Below are 18,698 nucleotides of genomic sequence, written 5' to 3'. Positions count from 1 at the left end.
GTGGTTTGGAATTGCTCACGTACAATCAATATTTTTCCTTGAAGCCTGAAAACATAATGCTGCTGGATAGAAATGTACCAAAACCACACATCAAGATCATTGACTTTGGCTTAGCACACAAAATAGACTTCAGCAATGAGTTTAAGAACATTTTTGGGACACCTGAATTTGTTGGTAAGTATTACATTTCATTACTTTGTTATTATTAAAATTTGTCTGATAGTTTTAAGCAGATGTGTTCTTGATAGTCCACCTAATGACATTTTTGATGAATTTAGTCCTGTTTTTGTCCTTTGTTGCTATACTGAGAATTAAAGATGGGTGATAGGAGATAGAGTTCAACTTCTTTTCAGTGCATGTAGCAGTATAGGTATATGGGTAATTTCTTGTAGACATTCTACGTCCATATATATTTTTGCAGTCTGAATTCTATACAACTGTTAACCTTTCTTATTCTCTGGATACCTACATTTAAAAAGGAAAAAATGCCAAAAAAGCCCAGCTCCATTAGTTTATAAAAATCCTCTTTTCTAATAGGTGAATTACTTACATTCTGATTCCCAAAATCTCCTTGAATACTTATTCTCACTATCAGCCATATATGTTTGAGGAAGATAATAGAATTAGTGTTGTTAACAAACTTCATTTGTTGAGGAGAAGCAATGAAGAGAACTGTTAGCATCCTATCCAGAGTAGCTATTTTACCCTGTATGACACAAGAGTGCTAGACTGAGGAGACCTTAAGAACATTTTTGATTAGAAATTCATTTTCTTAATTTTTAGCATTAGATATGGTTCTGTATTGAAGATTGTAGTGTAGCACTATAAGAATTATGCTATGGTTCCCATAAAGTCTGATAAATAATTCCTTGCTATTCAATATCACCATAGTAGCCTTGGTGGAGCAGTGGGCTAATGCCTCCTTAAGTAACACCAGCTGCCTGCAATTAGTGCAATTAGTGCAATTAGTGCAGGTTCGCATCCCACCAGGCTCAAGGTTGACTCAGCCTTCCATCCTTCCGAGGTAGGTAAAATGAGGACCCAGATTGTTGGGGGCAATAAGCTGACTTTGTAATAATGCCGCTTGGGGTGTGTGTGAAAGCCCTAATAAGCAGGCATATACATAGAATGAAGGCTACTGCTAAGCTTGTAAGCCGCCCTGAGTCTTCGGAGAAGGGCGGGATATAAATGGAATTAAAATAATAAAAAAATAGTACAGTATATTTCCTGAGATATATCAGGAGTTTAATTTTAATTATGAACTGCTTATACTCCATTCTGTTTCTTCTTTACGTTTATCCTTATAATCTGTATCTGGAATAAGTAAGATATTAGGATAAGAGTAATTCCATCCAAATAAAAGTCCTGTTGATTAATGATTTATCAGTCTAGAGGAATAGTATTCTTTCTGTTTTGGAGGGATTTAATTAGGTGGTGGACTTTCAACTGACACAAAGAGCATGTAGCATATTTTGCAAGCTTTTGCTGATGTACCAGTTGCATTCCTTTTTGGAGAAACAGAACATGGCTAGTTACCACTCTCTATAATAATGTCCACACTAGATTACTATAATATAGTGCCCATGGGGCACCTCTTGAAGATCATGTAAAATATTCTGGCTCCCTCCAGATATGTTGAGATTAGAGTCCACAGAATTCGTAGATCTCATGGGCTATGTTTCATCACATCTGGGTTGAATAAGGCTGATCAAGAAACTATTTTAGAAGATGCTAGTTGAATTATTGAATATGAATTCCCTACACATATTTATGATGGTAATAAAATAGCTTACTTATTACAAGTTTATACATGGACTTAACTAAAGAAATTGCTTTGACATGTGTGGCCTAAGAATTTAGAAACCAGCTGTCCAGCAACTAAATCTAATATTGAAGGCCTTATACTATATTCCCCAACTTCTGATACCTGAAGGCAGGGCTTTTTTTGTTAAAAAAAAAAAAAAAGGTGCCGGAACTCTCAACTTGGTGGGTGCAGGAGGTGGGGGGGCGGGGGGGGCGCTGCTGCAGTCACGGGTGCAAGGGGTATTGGTGGAGGGCTTTCCCCCGGGGCCAAAGCCGGTGCGGCTGGTGCTGTGGGAACAGCAGAGCCCGCTCTATATGGCGGGGCTGTGCGGGGCGTGCGGCAGAGGCGGTGCAGGCCAGACAATGCAGGGCTGCCACTTAGGCGTGCAGGGCGAGGCGATGGTGGCGCAGGTCCAGCACCGGGTAGGCCACCAACCTGGCTGTCATGGGTGAGCACAAGGAAGGAGTGCACATGGACTCCACAGAATCCACCTCCCACTCCTTGTCCTCTCTTACTTACCTAGTTGAGATGGTGTAGTTGGGCAGCAGGGAAGGATGCAAAGTTCCTGCCAACTCGCCTTCGCTCTAGACAACTTGCCGGTGCAACGTTTGCCGGCCAGGTCTTTTGGCATGCTCAGCAGCAATTCCTATTGGTTTTTGAAAGCCAATAGGCTTTCGAAAGCCAATAGAGGGAGTAGCATAGCTTGTGCAAAAGCTTTTTTGTGTGTGTGCAAAAAAAGGTGCCGGAACGCCATTCTGAGTGTTCTATGAGAAAAAAAGCCATGCTTTTATGTTTTAATCTTCTGATTTTAAAAAATATTTTTTCTATTGTAAGTTGTCCCAAACCTCATTATGTGGATTGCATACAAATATTATATAATCGGTGAATAAAGGTAGAACATATGTTAAATATGCATCAAATGATAATATGCTTCCCTACAAAGTAAATTCTTGCTCAATGACAGACCAAGGAGTTAACTCGGAAAGGCAAGAGGAAAATCTAGAAGAGGTCTGTGCAACTTGTAGAAGGGAAAGGCCCACACTGATAAATTAAAAATCTTTGTGGTCTGCAAAAGAATGCTGGTGGGCTAATCAATGATTTGGTGACTAGAGGAGCATCTACAGTGTTGGAGCTCGTGGTCATGGTAAGCTATGGAGGCACTAGGCAACATGACTTTCAGGGCAGTGGTGGTGATATTTTTTTTAAAAAAGTCTGTGCTCTCTCCAAGGGTGCTTGGTAGGCTGCATGTACAGTCCTGGTCTAGAATTTATTTTGGAGCATTCAGCTATCTAGAGCAGGCATGTCAAACTCATTTTGTTTGAGGCAACTTCTTATAAAAGAATTGCCATTAATTTGTTTTAATAAAACAATTTAAATCAATTTTTCACTTGATTTCAAATTAAATGAATTATATTGGTTGAATATGAGATATATATATATATATATATATATATATATATATATATATATATATATATATATATATATATATATATATATATATATATATATATATATATATATATATATATATATATATATATATATATATATATATATATATATATATATATATATATATATATATATATATATATATATTTAGTACAATTGCCAAATGCAATAAACTGGTTTTAGGTATATGTTATTGGAAGGAAAAAGCAATCCCTGCTGCGTTACTGATCCCAGAGAAGCATTTGCATGTATGCAGGTATGCTTAGGGGGCCATAGTTATGGATGAGAAATATTGGTTGCAAAGTTGGCATTTCTGGATGTAATACAGATATTTTGGACTTATTTTTGTTTCTTTGCATGTTTGATATTTTTAAAAAGGCATATACTACTGACCATGCTTATGCACATATGTAACATTTTTTGCTAGGATACATGACTACTGCTTGCCCAGAATGTGAAAAGTGAAAGATTTTGACTAAACAAATTTTTAATTTACAGATAATACCACCAGAAATTATTTTAGCCTTTTTAATAAATGTTGTTATTGATGTTAAGCTCACCATGGAAAACATCATATATTGTTATGTATATACTAGGTTAATTATTTAAAGACTGAAGTGCAACATAACTTGGGGTAAGACTTAGACATAGTTTGTCTATGTGTTTTAATAAGAAAAAACAATAGTTAATACAAACAAGTGTGGGATTCAGAGACCAGTCAACTCAGGGTGTCCCAAATATGTCTGTCTGCCTACGCAGAGTTTATTGTATTTATATAGTTTAATAAGCAGGAAATTACGCATAGCAAAAGCATTGTTTATTGGTGTACTCCCTAGTCAATCTTAGAGAACATCCGAAACATCCAAGCCAGGGCAGAGTCTCTCTTATCTAGCTGGTTCTTTGCAGTGCTTGGCAAGGCTAATTGGAATGAGCTCATGACATGTGGATAACAAGATACTAGGGCAGGCAGTTTGCTGTGCACGGTCCCTTCGTATCCTTGACCTCCATCTCTACAAACAAGAAATTAAAATAATATTGTCATGGTATTGAAATCTAAGGGCCTCCTCAGGGTGCCACTGATCAGAGAATGTCGTTTGGTGGCCCCCAGGGGGAGGTCCTTCTCTGTGGGCGCCCCAGAATTATGGAATCGGTTGCCGGTTGAGCTCCGGATGGCGCCCGACCTCCGCTCCTTCCGACGCAATCTGAAAACGCATTTATTTGAACAAGCCGGCTTGGCCTGATGGGGGATGGGTTGGGTTTTTTATTGTTCTTAATATTTGTATTTATTGTTTTTACCTTGGGCATTATGTTTAATTCCTTTTAACTTTTGTATTTTTGTATTTTATACATTTGCCCTGTTCACCGCCCTGAGTCCTTCGGGAGAAGGGCGGTATATAAATAAAATTATTATTATTATTATTATTATTATTATTATTATTATTATTATTATTAATAATAATAATAATAATTTCATAACCCCGCCCCCCAAAAACCCCAAGAATATCAGGAAAACAATGTAAAATAACTACTGCATAGTAAGCATTTAGAAGAATATTTATATTTATATTTTCAATGTATAATATGTATTGCCATATGGTTCTTAAAAATTGCCTATTCGCAGTTTGTAACATTCAGTCCTGCTGAACTCAGTTAGGTTTCCTCTTTGGTAAGCATGTATTTATAAAATTGGAGCCTTAATGGGAGGTCCAAATAGAACTAAAGTGGTCCTTGGAATACTGCAGCCAATTTTAGTCACCATATCACAAAAAAGGTGTTGAGAATTTTGGAAAAAAACTTAGCAAATTCTTTATTTCTTAGCTCCTGAAATAGTAAACTATGAACCACTTGGTCTTGAGGCAGATATGTGGTAAGTTCTCAATTTTTTTTCTGGCATTTTTTGGTAATTTTTATAGGAGGCTTTTAGCACTGAAAAATACCTTTTCTCCTTCTCCCATATTTCTTTGCAGGAGCATTGGTGTAATAACTTATATTCTGTAAGTATTAACATCCTAATGTGGGGTTTTTTGTAATTTTCTCAATATTATTCAGTCTTGTCACTGATAATCTCATCTGTTTATAACCATAGAAATCTTGTTATGAAATTAGCTTGAAATACTTGCAGAAATACTTATATGAAAACATACTTCAGTATATAGTGAATAGAAAGTGTAACTGTACTAAGCATTATTTTAATATTTGGGAATATAAGTTGGTATGTCTTAAATGTACTTGTCCACCCATTGAAGTGAGAAACCTGAATATTGTTAGATTGTAGTCCAGCCAACACAGAAAAATGATCAGAGCTTTAGGGTACAATCTGAAGGGCCATGGATTTTCCATTTCTTAATTATGATTTCAAAAACAGATATAAATTACTTTAAGTGCCTCCACTTCCTGGTTTAATCATTACAGAAACCTATTTGGAAACTCTAAAAACCTGGTGCTTGGTTTCCACTTAGACATAGAGACAATGATAGTGACAGTAAAAGTATTTTGAATGAGGCAAGTAATGAGTCCACCATTTTAATGAGTAAAGAGTCCTCCGAAATGAACATTTTTATCAAACATCTTTTTTAATTTGGTGAGAGAGATAAACAGGAGAGGAAACAGCTAGTTGGAGCAGCAGAAGACAACAGCATGGTTAAGACTAGAGAACAGTGATTCAGCAGGAGACTTGCTTTGCCTCTTTTAAATAAACTTGTGTTTTTTAAAAAAGCAACATTGTATATTTTAAAAAGCAAGAGGATTTTAGGGGAAATCTGTCTATCACTTTTGGCATTAATACATGCATTGAGCATCACTGAAACTAGAATAGAAGAAAACAAGCTGTGATTTTCCACCGCCCACCTTTTTTCTATGTGAAAGTGAAGGGGGTGAGAATATTTAGAGCAAGGGTCTTCAAACTTGGCCCTTTTATGACTTGTGGACTTCAACTCCCAGAAGTCCTTTGCCAGCATGCCTGGCTGAGGAATTCTGGGAGTTGAAGTCCACAAGTCATAAAAGGGCCAAATTTGAAGACTCCTGGTTTAGAGTAATGTTAGTCAACTTGAATTGAAATTATTACAGGGCACATAAATTTATTTGACAGGTAGAGATTAAAATATTTTATGGTTTTAAGCAGTTATTTCTATTTTAATTAGTAATTTCATTAGTAAAAATTAATTTATTTGATGTGGTCCATCCCACTGTATGGATGCCCATACTCACAGCATAGCCATTTTAAACTTATGCCTCTGTTTCTTTATTTCCAAATGCATCAAACTCTGAAATATTGTTTGACTCCTAATTTACATTGGCCGGGGCATTGGTGGTTTATGTATTTTTTTATTTAAGATTTTTTTAAATTTCAGAATATTTATTTAGCCCCTAAATCACTCTCAGTGACAGTGATAAAAGTCACTAAAAAGATAAAAACCCAATATAAAAACAATAATAATTTACTAACATTTGTATTTCTTTTGCTCCAAATAGATTCTAGAGATGTTTCTGTTCAAGTCATGCAACATCATATTTATTGTGCCAAAATTAATTTTTGCAGATTAAGTGGCGCTTCGCCATTTCTTGGAGAGACAAAACAAGAAACGCTAGCCAATGTGTCTGCAGTGAATTTTGACTTTGAGGAAGAATTCTTCAGTAATACCAGTGCTCTAGCTAAAGATTTTATAAGGCGACTTCTAATAAAGGACCCAAAGTGAGTTTTTGTCATTGATTATTTCTGATGGGTATGATCATTTTTTTTTTTTTTTTTTTATTGAAAAGTTTTAAAAATACAGTTTTCCTTTAAAAAACCCCCTTCCCCCTCCCTACCTCCCCTCCCTACCTCCCCCCTTCCCCCCCCTCCCCCCCTCCCTCCTCCCCCCCCACCTCCCCCTAACCCCCCTCCCCCCCCGGACTTCCCAGAGCTAAATACAAGGTATATATATATAAAAAGGCAATCATAAACAACCATATACTAACAACTATAAATTCTAAAATCCATCACTCTCTAACTTATATAGGATCAAACAAAACTTAGCATTATTAAATATATATAGAAGACAAAATAAAAAAAGAAAAAAGAAAACGAAAGAAGACTTATTCAAATGCTAGATAAAACTTCTTGACCCTATACTTATTCTGGATAAACTCAATCCATTTTCTCCATTCCATAATATAATGTTCTTGCGAGTAATCTTTCAAATAGGCCGAAATCTTCGCCATCTCTGCCAAGTCGGAAACCTTTAAAATCCACTCTTGTATAGTCGGCAGTTCCTCTTTCTTCCAATATTGACCTATCAAAAGTCTTGCTGCCGTAACTAAATTCAGCATCAACTTAGAGTCCACAACTGTAGCGTCAACAATTATTCCCAACAAAAAAAATTGCGGACAAAACTTTATCCTCCGTTTAAAAATCTTCTGCATATTCCACCAGACTTTTATCCAAAAAGCCTTGACCTTTTTACATGTCCACCATATGTGAAAATATGTTGCCTCTTCATCACCACACCTCCAACATTTAGGCTGATAATTCGGATACATACTTGCAAGCTTTTTAGGATCTAGATGCCATCTATAAAACATTTTGTAAAAGTTCTCTCTTAAACTTTGAGCTTGAGTGAATTTTACATTCCTCACCCAGATCTTTTCCCACGTGTCCATTGTAATAACTTCCTGAATGTTTTGGGCCCATTTTATCATACAATCCTTAACAAGCTCTGTTTCTGAATCGATCTCTATCAATGCAAGATATATCCGTTTAATATGTGCTGGTCCTTGATTTCTAATTTGCTTTATCAAATTTTCATCAGTCGTTGCAAATCCATTTTTTTGGTCTTCTTTCCACCTGGCCTGTAACTGAATATATTGAAACCAAGTCTGAACAACCTTCTCTTCTCGCAAGAAACTATATGATTTCAAGCACCAAATATTCCTTTCCAAACTTAAAATTTCCTTGTAAGTAGTCTCATCATGTTTGAAACCAGCATGTATATTTTCTATTGCGTGTTTTGGGATTGCCCACAATGGTATCTTGCTGCTTAACTTATGTCTATACTTCTTCCAAACTCTCAGCAATGCCTGTCTTAAAATATGCATCCTAAACACAGTATCTACCTTCTTATCATACAACAAATATGCATGCCAGCCAAACAACAGATCATGGCCCTCAAGATTTAATAACCTCGATTGTGTCAAATTAATCCAATCACTTATTCCTACTAGTGCAGCAGCTTCATAATATAATTTAAAATTAGGCATTTTAAGGCCACCTCTCTCACGAGTATCCTGCATAATCTTAAGTTTAACTCGTGGCTTTTTCCCTGCCCACACAAATTTATTGATACCACGCTGCCATTCCTCCAAGTTAGAGTCTTTCTTAAGAATCGGTATCATTTGAAATAAGAATAAAAATTTGGGCAGGACATTCATTTTCACTGCTGCGATCCGTCCCAACAAAGACAATTGCAATTTTTCCCAACTCTCCAGTTCTTTTTGAATTTTCCCCCATAACTTTTCATAATTATTTTTATATAGCTTTGTATTAGAGGGCGACAAAATCACCCCCAAATATTTAACCCTTTTAACAATCTCAAATCCAGTTAATCCTTCTAAGAGAGCCTTCTGCGAAACTGTCATATTTCTAGCCAAAATTTTAGTTTTCTGTATATTTACTTTAAATCCAGAAACCTTCCCATATTGTGTTATTATCTCCATCAGGTCCACAACAGAGTTCTCTGGCTGGGTCACTGTAACAACCAGATCATCTGCAAATGCTCTCAATCTGTAATCCTGATCTCCAACTTGTATCCCCTTAATTTTTTCCGAATTCCGAATCTTAACCAATAGTATCTCTAATGTTAATATAAATAACAAGGGCGATAGCGGACAGCCTTGCCTTGTGCCCTTCTCAATATTACATACTGTTGTCAAACTATTGTTAACTATAATTCGGGCAGTTTGTTTTTGGTATAATGCCCTAATCGGTTGTAAAAATTTTTCCCCAAAATCCATTTTGTCTAAAACTTTCAACAAAAATTGCCAGTTCAATTGATCAAAAGCCTTTTCAGCATCTAAAAAGATTAGCGCAGCAGAGATCTGGTTGTGCCTTTCCAAAAACTCTAACACATCAACTATATGTCTCACATTGGTTTTCATTTGTCTTCCACTAATAAACCCCGTTTGGTCCCCATGAATCACCTGTTGCAGAACCCTCATCAGTCTATTAGCCAAAACCTTAGCAAATATCTTATAATCTGTATTTAAAAGCGATATCGGTCTGTAATTTTTAACTAAAGTAGCATCCTGGTCTTCCTTCGGAATCAAAGAGATAAAAGCTGTTCTCCAAGACGGGGGCACCTTTCCCCCCCTCTGGATTGTCTGGAACAGTTCCTTTAACGGTTTTATCATCTCTAATTGTAAGTTTTTATAATAGGCCGCAGTCAAGCCATCAGTGCCTGGTGCTTTATCCACCTTCAGTTCCTTAATAGCTGTAAAAATTTCTTCTTCTGTAATCAGTTGGTTAATCCCCTCTTTTTGTACTTGCGTAAGAACCGGGATGCTAGCCTTCTCCAAATACGTATCAATATCTTTTGCATTAATGTCCTCTTTAGTATATAATTTCGAATAAAAATCCACAAAGGCATCCTTAATAAGATTCTGTTGATACACAACCCTTCCTTTATGCTCAATCTTATCTATATTAGATGCCCTTTGTTTTTTCCTCAGTCTATAAGCCAACCATCTGCCTGGCTTATTAGCATTGCAAAAAGTATTATGCCTAGCAAACCGCAGATTGGTCGCCACTTGATCAGCCATTAATTTATCAAATTGTCCTCGTAACAGTCTAATAGCCTCCTTGATCTTCACCTCCTCTGGGTTCAAAATCAAAGCCTTTTCTTTTTCCTTTATTTCATTCTCCAGTTCTTTCCTTCTAGTTTCCACTGCACGTCTATGTCTATTATTCATATATATCAACACCCCTCTCATATAGGCCTTGCTAGCATCCCAAACCATATCCATAGAGGTACCCTTATTCATATTCATCTCAAAAAAATCCTTCATCCGCTGTTTGCATTCTTCCACATTTCTCTGATTTCTAAACAAATTCTCATTTACGCGCCATGAGCGTCTATCTCCTCTTTCCTTATCAATCTCCAACCACACTGGACTGTGATCAGAGATAATTCTTGCGCAGATTTTCACCTTTTTAGTTCTCAAAAGAAGATCATTAGTCAACAAAATAAAATCAATCCTCGAAAAAGATTGGTGTCTATCAGAATAAAATGTATAATCCTTCTCCCGCAAATGTCTCTCACGCCAAATATCTCGCAATTCCAGGTCATCCTTCATTTCAAAAAAAGATTTAGGCAGTCTAGCGTGACTTGGAATGCGTTTAAAGGCTCCAGCCTTATCCAACTGTACATCCATAACTCCATTCCAGTCCCCCATAAAAATAAAGGATTTATAATCCAACTGGGTAAGCTTTGTATGAAGTAAACTAAAAAAGTCAGCTTGTTGTTGATTTGGAGCATATAATCCAACTAAAAGCGTCTTTTTACCTTCAAACAACAGCTCGATCATAACATATCTTCCATGCTTATCTGCTTCAATTAGGTCCGCTGTTAAGGCACTTTTAACATAAACAACCACTCCATTTTTCTTATTCTCTGCAGAAGCAACAAATTGCGTACCCAGCCTCGAGTTCAATAAATACTTTTGATCCAAAACTCTAATATGCGTTTCTTGCAGGCATATAACATCTATCTTAAATTGTTTTAAATATTGAAAAACTTTCTTCCTCTTCTGCGGTGAGTTTAGTCCATTAACATTCCAGGTTAAAAATTTAGTTGCCATGTATATCCTCGAAAAGCTCTTGGACCACAGCTTTGATAGGACTGGTTACTTTAGGCCGTGCTCCTCCCACAGCTTGGCTATGAATGCGATGTGAAGAATCTGAAGACTTTTGCTGATCTTGTTCTTTTATTTTCTTTGCTCGTTTTAAAGCAGCACGCGTCACTCTTTGCTCTCTAGGATCATCCAAAGAGATTGTAGCTTGATCTCCTCCAGCACCATTTTCCTCTGTTTCCTCCTCTTGTTGTTCTTCTTCTCCAGATCCCTTTCCAGCTTCCAAGAGCGTTAATGAGGTTGCTTTTAAGACATTATTGTAGAAATCACGTGCTTGTTTCACAGTAGTCAGCCTATACCTTTTACCTTCATACATCACCATCAGCCCCTCTGGAATCTCCCATCTGAACCTTATATCTCTTTGCTTGAGCTCTTGCACAAGAAATGTATAGTCCTTTCTTCCCCTTAAAATCCTTGGAGGAATTTCTTTTAAAACCAAGACTTCTTGTTCAGCAATCACAACCTTAACATCATAGGCAGCTTGTATAACTTGATCTCTAATTTCTCTTTTTGCAAAATAAACCACCACATCTCTAGGCAACTTTCTCTGTCTGGCAATCCATGAATTCACCCGAAACACTTTATCCATAGCTGCTCTTATTTCAGATGCTGGCTGGTTCAATACCCCTTCGAGAGCCTCAGAGATCAGCTGCTTTAAATCTTCTTTAACATTCTCTTTTAAGCCTCTAATTCTGACAGCAAACTGCATCTGGTAATGTTGGGCATGGCTTAACTCCCTTTCCAACTTGCCTCTTTCAATTTCATTCTCCCGTGCTTTTACTTCTAGTATAGCATTCCTTTGAGCCAAATCATCCACTTTTTCATCTAAATCTTCCACACATTCCGCCACTTTATGCACTGAAGTCAAAATGTCTACCTTCATCACGCTGTACTTCTGTTCCATCCTCTCTTCCATTCTTTCCTCAAATTTCTCCAATTTCTCCTCCATCTGTGCAAATTTATCAGCAATTGATTGATTAATTGATTCCAAAAGTACCTGGGCATGTTTATCCAAGGCATCTCGCAAATCCTTCGATGTCAGCACTTCAGGAGGGTGCAATGCCTGTAGTGATGATTGTTGCACCGGCGAGGATCCTCCACTCCGAAGAGTTTTAGAGGGAGGTTTAGCCGCCATCTTTTAATCCTCAATTATGACGCACTTTCAATTAAAGTTTAAAAAGTCCAACAAGTTAGAGAGTACAGTAAAATAGTCCTCTTCACCTTTTCCTCTTGTACCGCTCTGCCTGCTCCTTTAAATCATAGTCCTTTCATCAGGCAGGGCTGGTTCGCAGACGCCTGGCTCTGCTCCAGGAAGTTCGGAGCAGAGACGACGGCCAGCTGGGAGCAACCCAGGCTTCGGGGGAGTTCGATCCTTCAGCCGCCCAAGCTCAAAGCTCAGGCGGCCTCGGAGAACTCTACCCCTACCTGGGGCCTCACCCCCTCCTCTTCTCCCGAGGAGGGGGCTTCAATTTCGCCCGAACAGCTGATCGGCGCTGTTTCAGGCAAAAAAACAAACAGCTGAGCCGCGGGCAGCCAGGGGAGGCTGTCTTCAGCGCCGCGCCGCCAGCGGAAGTCCGGTATGATCATTTTTTTTATTTTATGCTTTAAATTATGCTTCTCAGTCAAGTTGGCATATAGCAGCAGCAGCAGCATTAAGGCCAAATAAGGAACATCATGAAAACCCCCAGTTACGGGGTAGAGGTTATGGGTATAATACAGATAATCCTCAAGTTACAACATAATCGAGCCGAAAGTTTCTGCTGGGAAGGTTGCAAATGACAATCACATGACCCAAGGACAGTGCAACTGTCATAAATACATGCCAGTTGCCAAGCATCCAAATTTTGATCATGTGACCATGAGGATGGTGCAACAGTCAGGTGATAACTGGTTTTAAATCACTTTTTCAGTATCGTAACTTCAAATAGTCACTAATCAAATGGATGTAAGAGTACCTGTACACAATTTCATCAATTTATCAACTGGTATATTGACCTTCTAACTGCATTGCATACTTCAAGCATGATTATCCAAGTGCCTTCTGCAGCAATCTAGTTGGAAATATCTGAGTTTCTAAACTTAAGCTTTATTTCTTTTGAAACCAGTGACATGTTTGCCACTTCATTGTCCTGGACTTCATTAAATTAACATGATGATGATGATTTGTTTTACCTATCACATTCTAATATTAAACAGATGAGTTTTAATAAAGTTTCATGGAGAATGCACCAGGATTGCTACTGTGTGATGTTGCTAGAGCTGATGTAGTGAGTTTGTAGTTACTAGGTTGAAAATACTAGTCTGGGACTTTTAAAGATAACTTTTAAATTCTGCCCACTTGATTTACAGTTGTAAAATTATAGGTAGGTGAGGAAAATAGAATAAGAATTTTATTGGCTTAATTAACTTGTATCTCATTTAAAAGGAAGAGAATGACTATTCAAGACAGCTTGCAACATCCATGGATCAAGGTCAGCATCTAATACATAAAATTAAATTGTTTGATTCTGTTTGCCTATAGCTCCTATTTGTATTTTTGTTTGCTTTTTGAGGCATACAGGTATAAGCATTTTCTTTCTTCCTCTAAGGCACTAACCCAATTGTTTTCTTCCTATCTGGTGTTTTTTTAATAGTTATTCTAACCCTTGAACCAAATCAATTTGCCCTGTATTATCAAAGAGGAAAGAATCCAGTAGAAAATGTACAATGCTTACTGTACACTTGCATAAAATAACTGCTGATGGATATTCTGTAGTTGATGGGCAATACATTCTGCCCTGATTCTTCTTCTCCTTGGACTAAGGATTATAATATTTTGTGGTGCCATTACCTACTTAATTAACACGTGAATCTGAGAACCGTGACTGTATCATTTGATAACCTTGACTATGACAGTAGCATTTCAAAGTGTTATTTTAATTTTCTCACAGCCAAAAGATACTCTGCAAGCCCTGAGTAGAAAAGCCTCTGCAGTAAATATGGAGAAATTCAAAAAGTTTGCTGCACGAAGAAAATGGAAAGTAAGGTTAATAATTATTTATGATAATGCAGTTTAGCTTTGTCTTTGGGGTAAGATGTACAAGAGCGTGCTATCATAACAAAAATATTAAAAGATTGATCAGTGGCTAAATTTAATATAAATATTCAATTTTCTGTCTCTTGCTTTTAATTAGTAATAGTGCAGGATCATCTGTTCACTAAACTTAGCAATGTAGGTTTCTGTGCAATACTTCCACTATAACTCAGAAGAAGAAGGAAGCAGCAAAGGTGTGAAGATAAGATATGCATAAAAATTTCAAAAGCAATAACATACCACAAAGAATGTAATTACTATGAGAATGGCTATGAGATTGAAACATCTACCTCTAGATAACGATCACGATTTTTGACACTGAAGAATTTGTTTTAAAATACTTCTCACTGAATTTTTGAATTGCCAAAAAATTCAAATTAGCATGTAGAAACCTATATTTTAATATGTCCTTTTCCTAGGATAGATCTCATGTGACATAAATTTCCTGAGAAATGAATGTTTGTTTCTTTTTTTTAATAAAAGCAATCAGTGCGTCTAATATCATTATGCCAAAGATTATCAAGATCATTTTTGTCCAGAAGTAACATGAGTGTGGCCAGAAGTGATGATACTCTGGTAAGTAAACACATAAGATTGCTAATTTCCTTAGGAAATTTTGGATAAAATGTTTTATGCAAATCAGGATTCAATTTTATTTAACTGTACTGATAAATTGAATTTCAGATCTCATAGGGATTATTACTAAGAAATTAATGATATGTCTATCAAGGAGCCATCTCCAAATTGGCAATGTATGCACTATAGCTACCATAAACATAAACATAAAACCAAATGTACAGGTATAGTATAGGTGGTACCTTGTACAATAGTAGTGACTGTGAGAGGGATCTTGGAATCCTAGTGGACAATCACTTAAATATGAGCCAGCAGTGTGCTGCAGCTGCCAAAAAAGCCAACACAGTGCTAGGCTGCATTAACAGAGGGATAGAATCAAGATCACGTGAAGTGTTAATACCACTTTACAATGCCTTGGTAAGGCCACACTTGGAATACTGCATCCAGTTTTGGTCACCATGATGTAAAAAAGATGTTGAGACTCTAGAAAGAAGAGTACAGAGAAGAGCAACAAAGATGATTAGGGGACTGGAGGCTAAAACATATGAGGAATTGGGTATGTCTAGTCTAATGAAGAGAAGGACGAGGGGGGACATGATAGCAGTGTTACAATATCTCAGGGGTTGCCACAAAGAAGAGGGAGTCAAGCTATTCTCCAAAGCACCTGAAGGCAGGACAAGAAGCAACAGATGGAAACTAACCAAGGAGAGAAGCAACCTAGAACTAAGGAGAAACTTCCTGACAGTTAGAACAATTAATCAGTGGAACAACCTGCCTCCAGAAGTGGTGAATGCTCCAACACTGGAAGTTTTTAAGAAGAGACTGGACAGCCATTTGTCTGAAATGGTATTGGGTTTCCTGCCTGAGCAGGGGGTTGGACTAGATGACCTCCAAGGTTCCTTCCAACTTCATTATTATTATTATCAACTTAACTGGCCAAGTTGCCGGAAATCTTGGAAGTTCGTCTGAACCTAAAAAATATTGTTATGGACAAAGGCTAATATGTCTGAGCTCCCATATAGGATTTCCAATCATTATTTTATGCATTGTTTGTACATAACAATTTATAGCTTTGATAAACTAAAGTTAGCAGCCCTAAGAAAGAAATTAGAAATACAAGTAGTCCTCGACTTACAATCACAACTGAGCCCAAAGTTTCTGTTGCTAAGTGAACCTGGCTTCCTCATTGACTTTGCTTCGCAAAAGGTAATCACATGACCCCAGGGCATTGCAACCATCACAAATACAAGCCAGTTGCCAAGTGTGCAAATTGTGATCATGTGGCCTATGAGGATGCTACAATCGTCTTAAGTGTGAAAAACGGTCATAAATCACTTTTTTCGGTGTAACTTTGAAAAGTCACAAAAGGAATGGTTGTACGTCGAAGACTACCTATATCTCTTTCCTGGTTAAATTAAATGCAGCCTATCATTATTACACTGGACCAAGTTGTGATAATTGGTATGAAGTTTTAGTGAAATGAGTCAGATATGCTACCATTTAAAAGTCTTAACTGAATAAGAATTTAAAGAATTCACAGTGAAGTTATAACAATAGAAGACAGAACAGTGGTTCCCAACCTTTCTGGCTTGCTGGCCCAGAAGGCAGACAGATAGTACAAGGGGAGCAAGATGGCTGCTACTCACACGAGGGGAGCTTCATGCACACGCCTGCTGCCAGCAGGTCCCGATTCCAAACAGGCCACAGCCTGGGTGTTGGGGACCCCAGCCATAGAAAGTTAAAACCAGGAATTGGTTGTTTCAAGTCTAATAGAGGGTCTACTAGATAAAATCTTTTATAAAATTAGAATTCCTCTTTACATAAAATTTACATACTGAAAGAATGTAACATGTCAATTCATCTCTTTGTATCCCTTAGCAATTAGGATGGTTTGAAAATATATAATTCAGTTATAGTTACAATTTAAAGCAGAGTATATTGCCTTTATTTATATTGACCTCCTGAGGCTTCTATTCAAATGTATAAATCTAGGGAATATATACCTCATATAATTTGGATACCTTTATTTTCTCAAATGGTTTCTATATGTACTGAACAAATTTGTTCTTGAAAAGGAAAAAAATATATAAGAAATTTTGCAGAGTGATCTTTTTTTCTTTTTGTTCATCTGCTGATTTTCTCATTATTGTAAATGTGATTTCTACTTACTGGGGTACTAAATTCAGTTACTAAACTGTTGTAGGACTGCAACATTTAAATTATATTTTTTTTACTTTTGCAAAATCTTTGCTGCTCACTCCTAGCATATGTTGAACTGTTTTAGAAAACAAGACAGATACTAAATACAAAATATAGAAAAGGACTAAAAATTCTGAGCCAAAGAAATGAAAGACATGAGATTAAAAAAAAGAAACATAAATAAATCTGTTTGGCCTTAAGCCTTATTATATTTCTTCATACATTACTTCTTTATACTTGCAAGATGGACACTTTTAAGGAAGTAAAAATCTCCTTAGATTAGAACAAAGTTGCCATATGTTAGATGTTTGCAGTGACACCAAAGGGCTCCTTTCAAGATTGAGCCATTTGAAAATGCTCACTTCTAGTGCATATAGTGTAGCAGCACAATTCCTATTAAGAATACTGTAGTAACCCTGTCAGAACTGCAATATATTGCTATGGCCTTATTTTGTTTTGTTTGATCCTTATAAGAGTTCTTATCCCTCAAATTAATTATCTTTTTTATTTCCTATTCCCCCTCCATTTACAACTCTGTGCTTCATTTTGCTTAATTTGTGAGGATGAGGAAGATTCATTTGTAATGAAGGCCATCATTCATGCTATCAATGATGACAATGTTCCTGGCCTTCAGCATCTTCTGGGGTCTCTGACCAATTATGATGTCAATCAACCAAACAAGGTATATTGTAATTGTTTTTAAACACTGAGCAACTAATTAGAAATTTGGGAGAGAAGATTTGTTTATATTTGCTATATGATAACAGAATGTTTTATAATATATTTGAGAAAATGTGCATCATTTTCTAGTGTGCTGTTAATGTATTTAACACCAAGCATACATCATTGCATCAATTAATCTGTGATCAAATCTTTGTTACTTAACTTTCCCCCTCCCCAAATTTAATAGAATAAATAAATCAAGCAGTATGAAATATCACCAAAATATATAAGAAAATGCATAATGTAAGTTCAAAACTGAGCATTATTAAATCTATAGAATTGTGTTGTAATTAAATTGTACTGATATAGAATCCTTACAGAATTCTGCATTGTTGTTTTTACCTAGCATGGAACACCACCATTTCTGATTGCTTCTGGATGTGGGAATATTCAAATGCTACAGTTATTTCTAAAGCGAGGTGCCCGCGTTGATGTCCAAGATAAGGTGGGAAAATAATTGGCCATTGCAAATAAAATAAAACATATTACATATTGATACTGTAGTGTGGAAGGATAGAGATTAAATATCTGTAGATCATTGTAGATTATGAACATTGTTTTAGTTCGGGGTCTTCAAACGTGGCCCTTTTAGGACTTGTGGACTTCAACTCCCAGAATTCCACAGCCAGGCATGCTGGCTGAGGAATTCTGGGAGTTGAAATCCACAAGTCATAAAAGAGCCAAATTTGAAGACCCGTTTTAGTTCATTCAGATTCAAATTACAGTCTTCCAAGTTCTTTGTTTTCAATTCACGAATACTAATGAGCTGTATCTATCTGACATCAAATTATAATTCTAAGGATGTATGCAACAAATTGCTCAAATTAGTGTATGGTTTTGTTGATTACTACCATAAAATATTTTGCACAGGCAGGATCCAATGCAATATACTGGGCATCTCGGCATGGTCACATAGAAACTCTGAAATTTCTCCATACAAATAAATGTCCTTTGGATGTTAGAGACAAGGTAAGGAAAATTGTTTTC

At 36.7% G+C, this 18,698-nt stretch overlaps 1 protein-coding gene across 3 annotated transcripts in view; it reads left to right on the top strand.

Annotated features, from left to right (window-relative positions):
• Positions 1-18,698, top strand: part of DAPK1 (death associated protein kinase 1) — an 82,623-nt gene that overhangs the window by 31,234 nt on the left and 32,691 nt on the right. For all 3 annotated transcript variants that reach the window (XM_081315743.1, XM_081315744.1, XM_081315742.1), the window contains exons 5-14: positions 45-174; positions 5,078-5,126; positions 5,227-5,253; positions 6,798-6,950; positions 13,566-13,611; positions 14,071-14,160; positions 14,697-14,789; positions 17,551-17,670; positions 18,058-18,156; positions 18,582-18,680. In XM_081315743.1, coding sequence (XP_081171869.1) covers positions 45-174; positions 5,078-5,126; positions 5,227-5,253; positions 6,798-6,950; positions 13,566-13,611; positions 14,071-14,160; positions 14,697-14,789; positions 17,551-17,670; positions 18,058-18,156; positions 18,582-18,680 — 906 coding nt within the window. The remainder of the gene's footprint in view (positions 1-44; positions 175-5,077; positions 5,127-5,226; positions 5,254-6,797; positions 6,951-13,565; positions 13,612-14,070; positions 14,161-14,696; positions 14,790-17,550; positions 17,671-18,057; positions 18,157-18,581; positions 18,681-18,698) is intronic.

Source organism: Vipera berus, assembly GCF_964194415.1.
Source record: "Vipera berus genome assembly, chromosome: 2".
NCBI lineage: Eukaryota > Metazoa > Chordata > Lepidosauria > Squamata > Viperidae > Vipera > Vipera berus.
The sequence above is the reverse complement of the archived record's forward strand: the minus strand, read 5'-3'. Positions and strand labels throughout refer to the sequence as shown.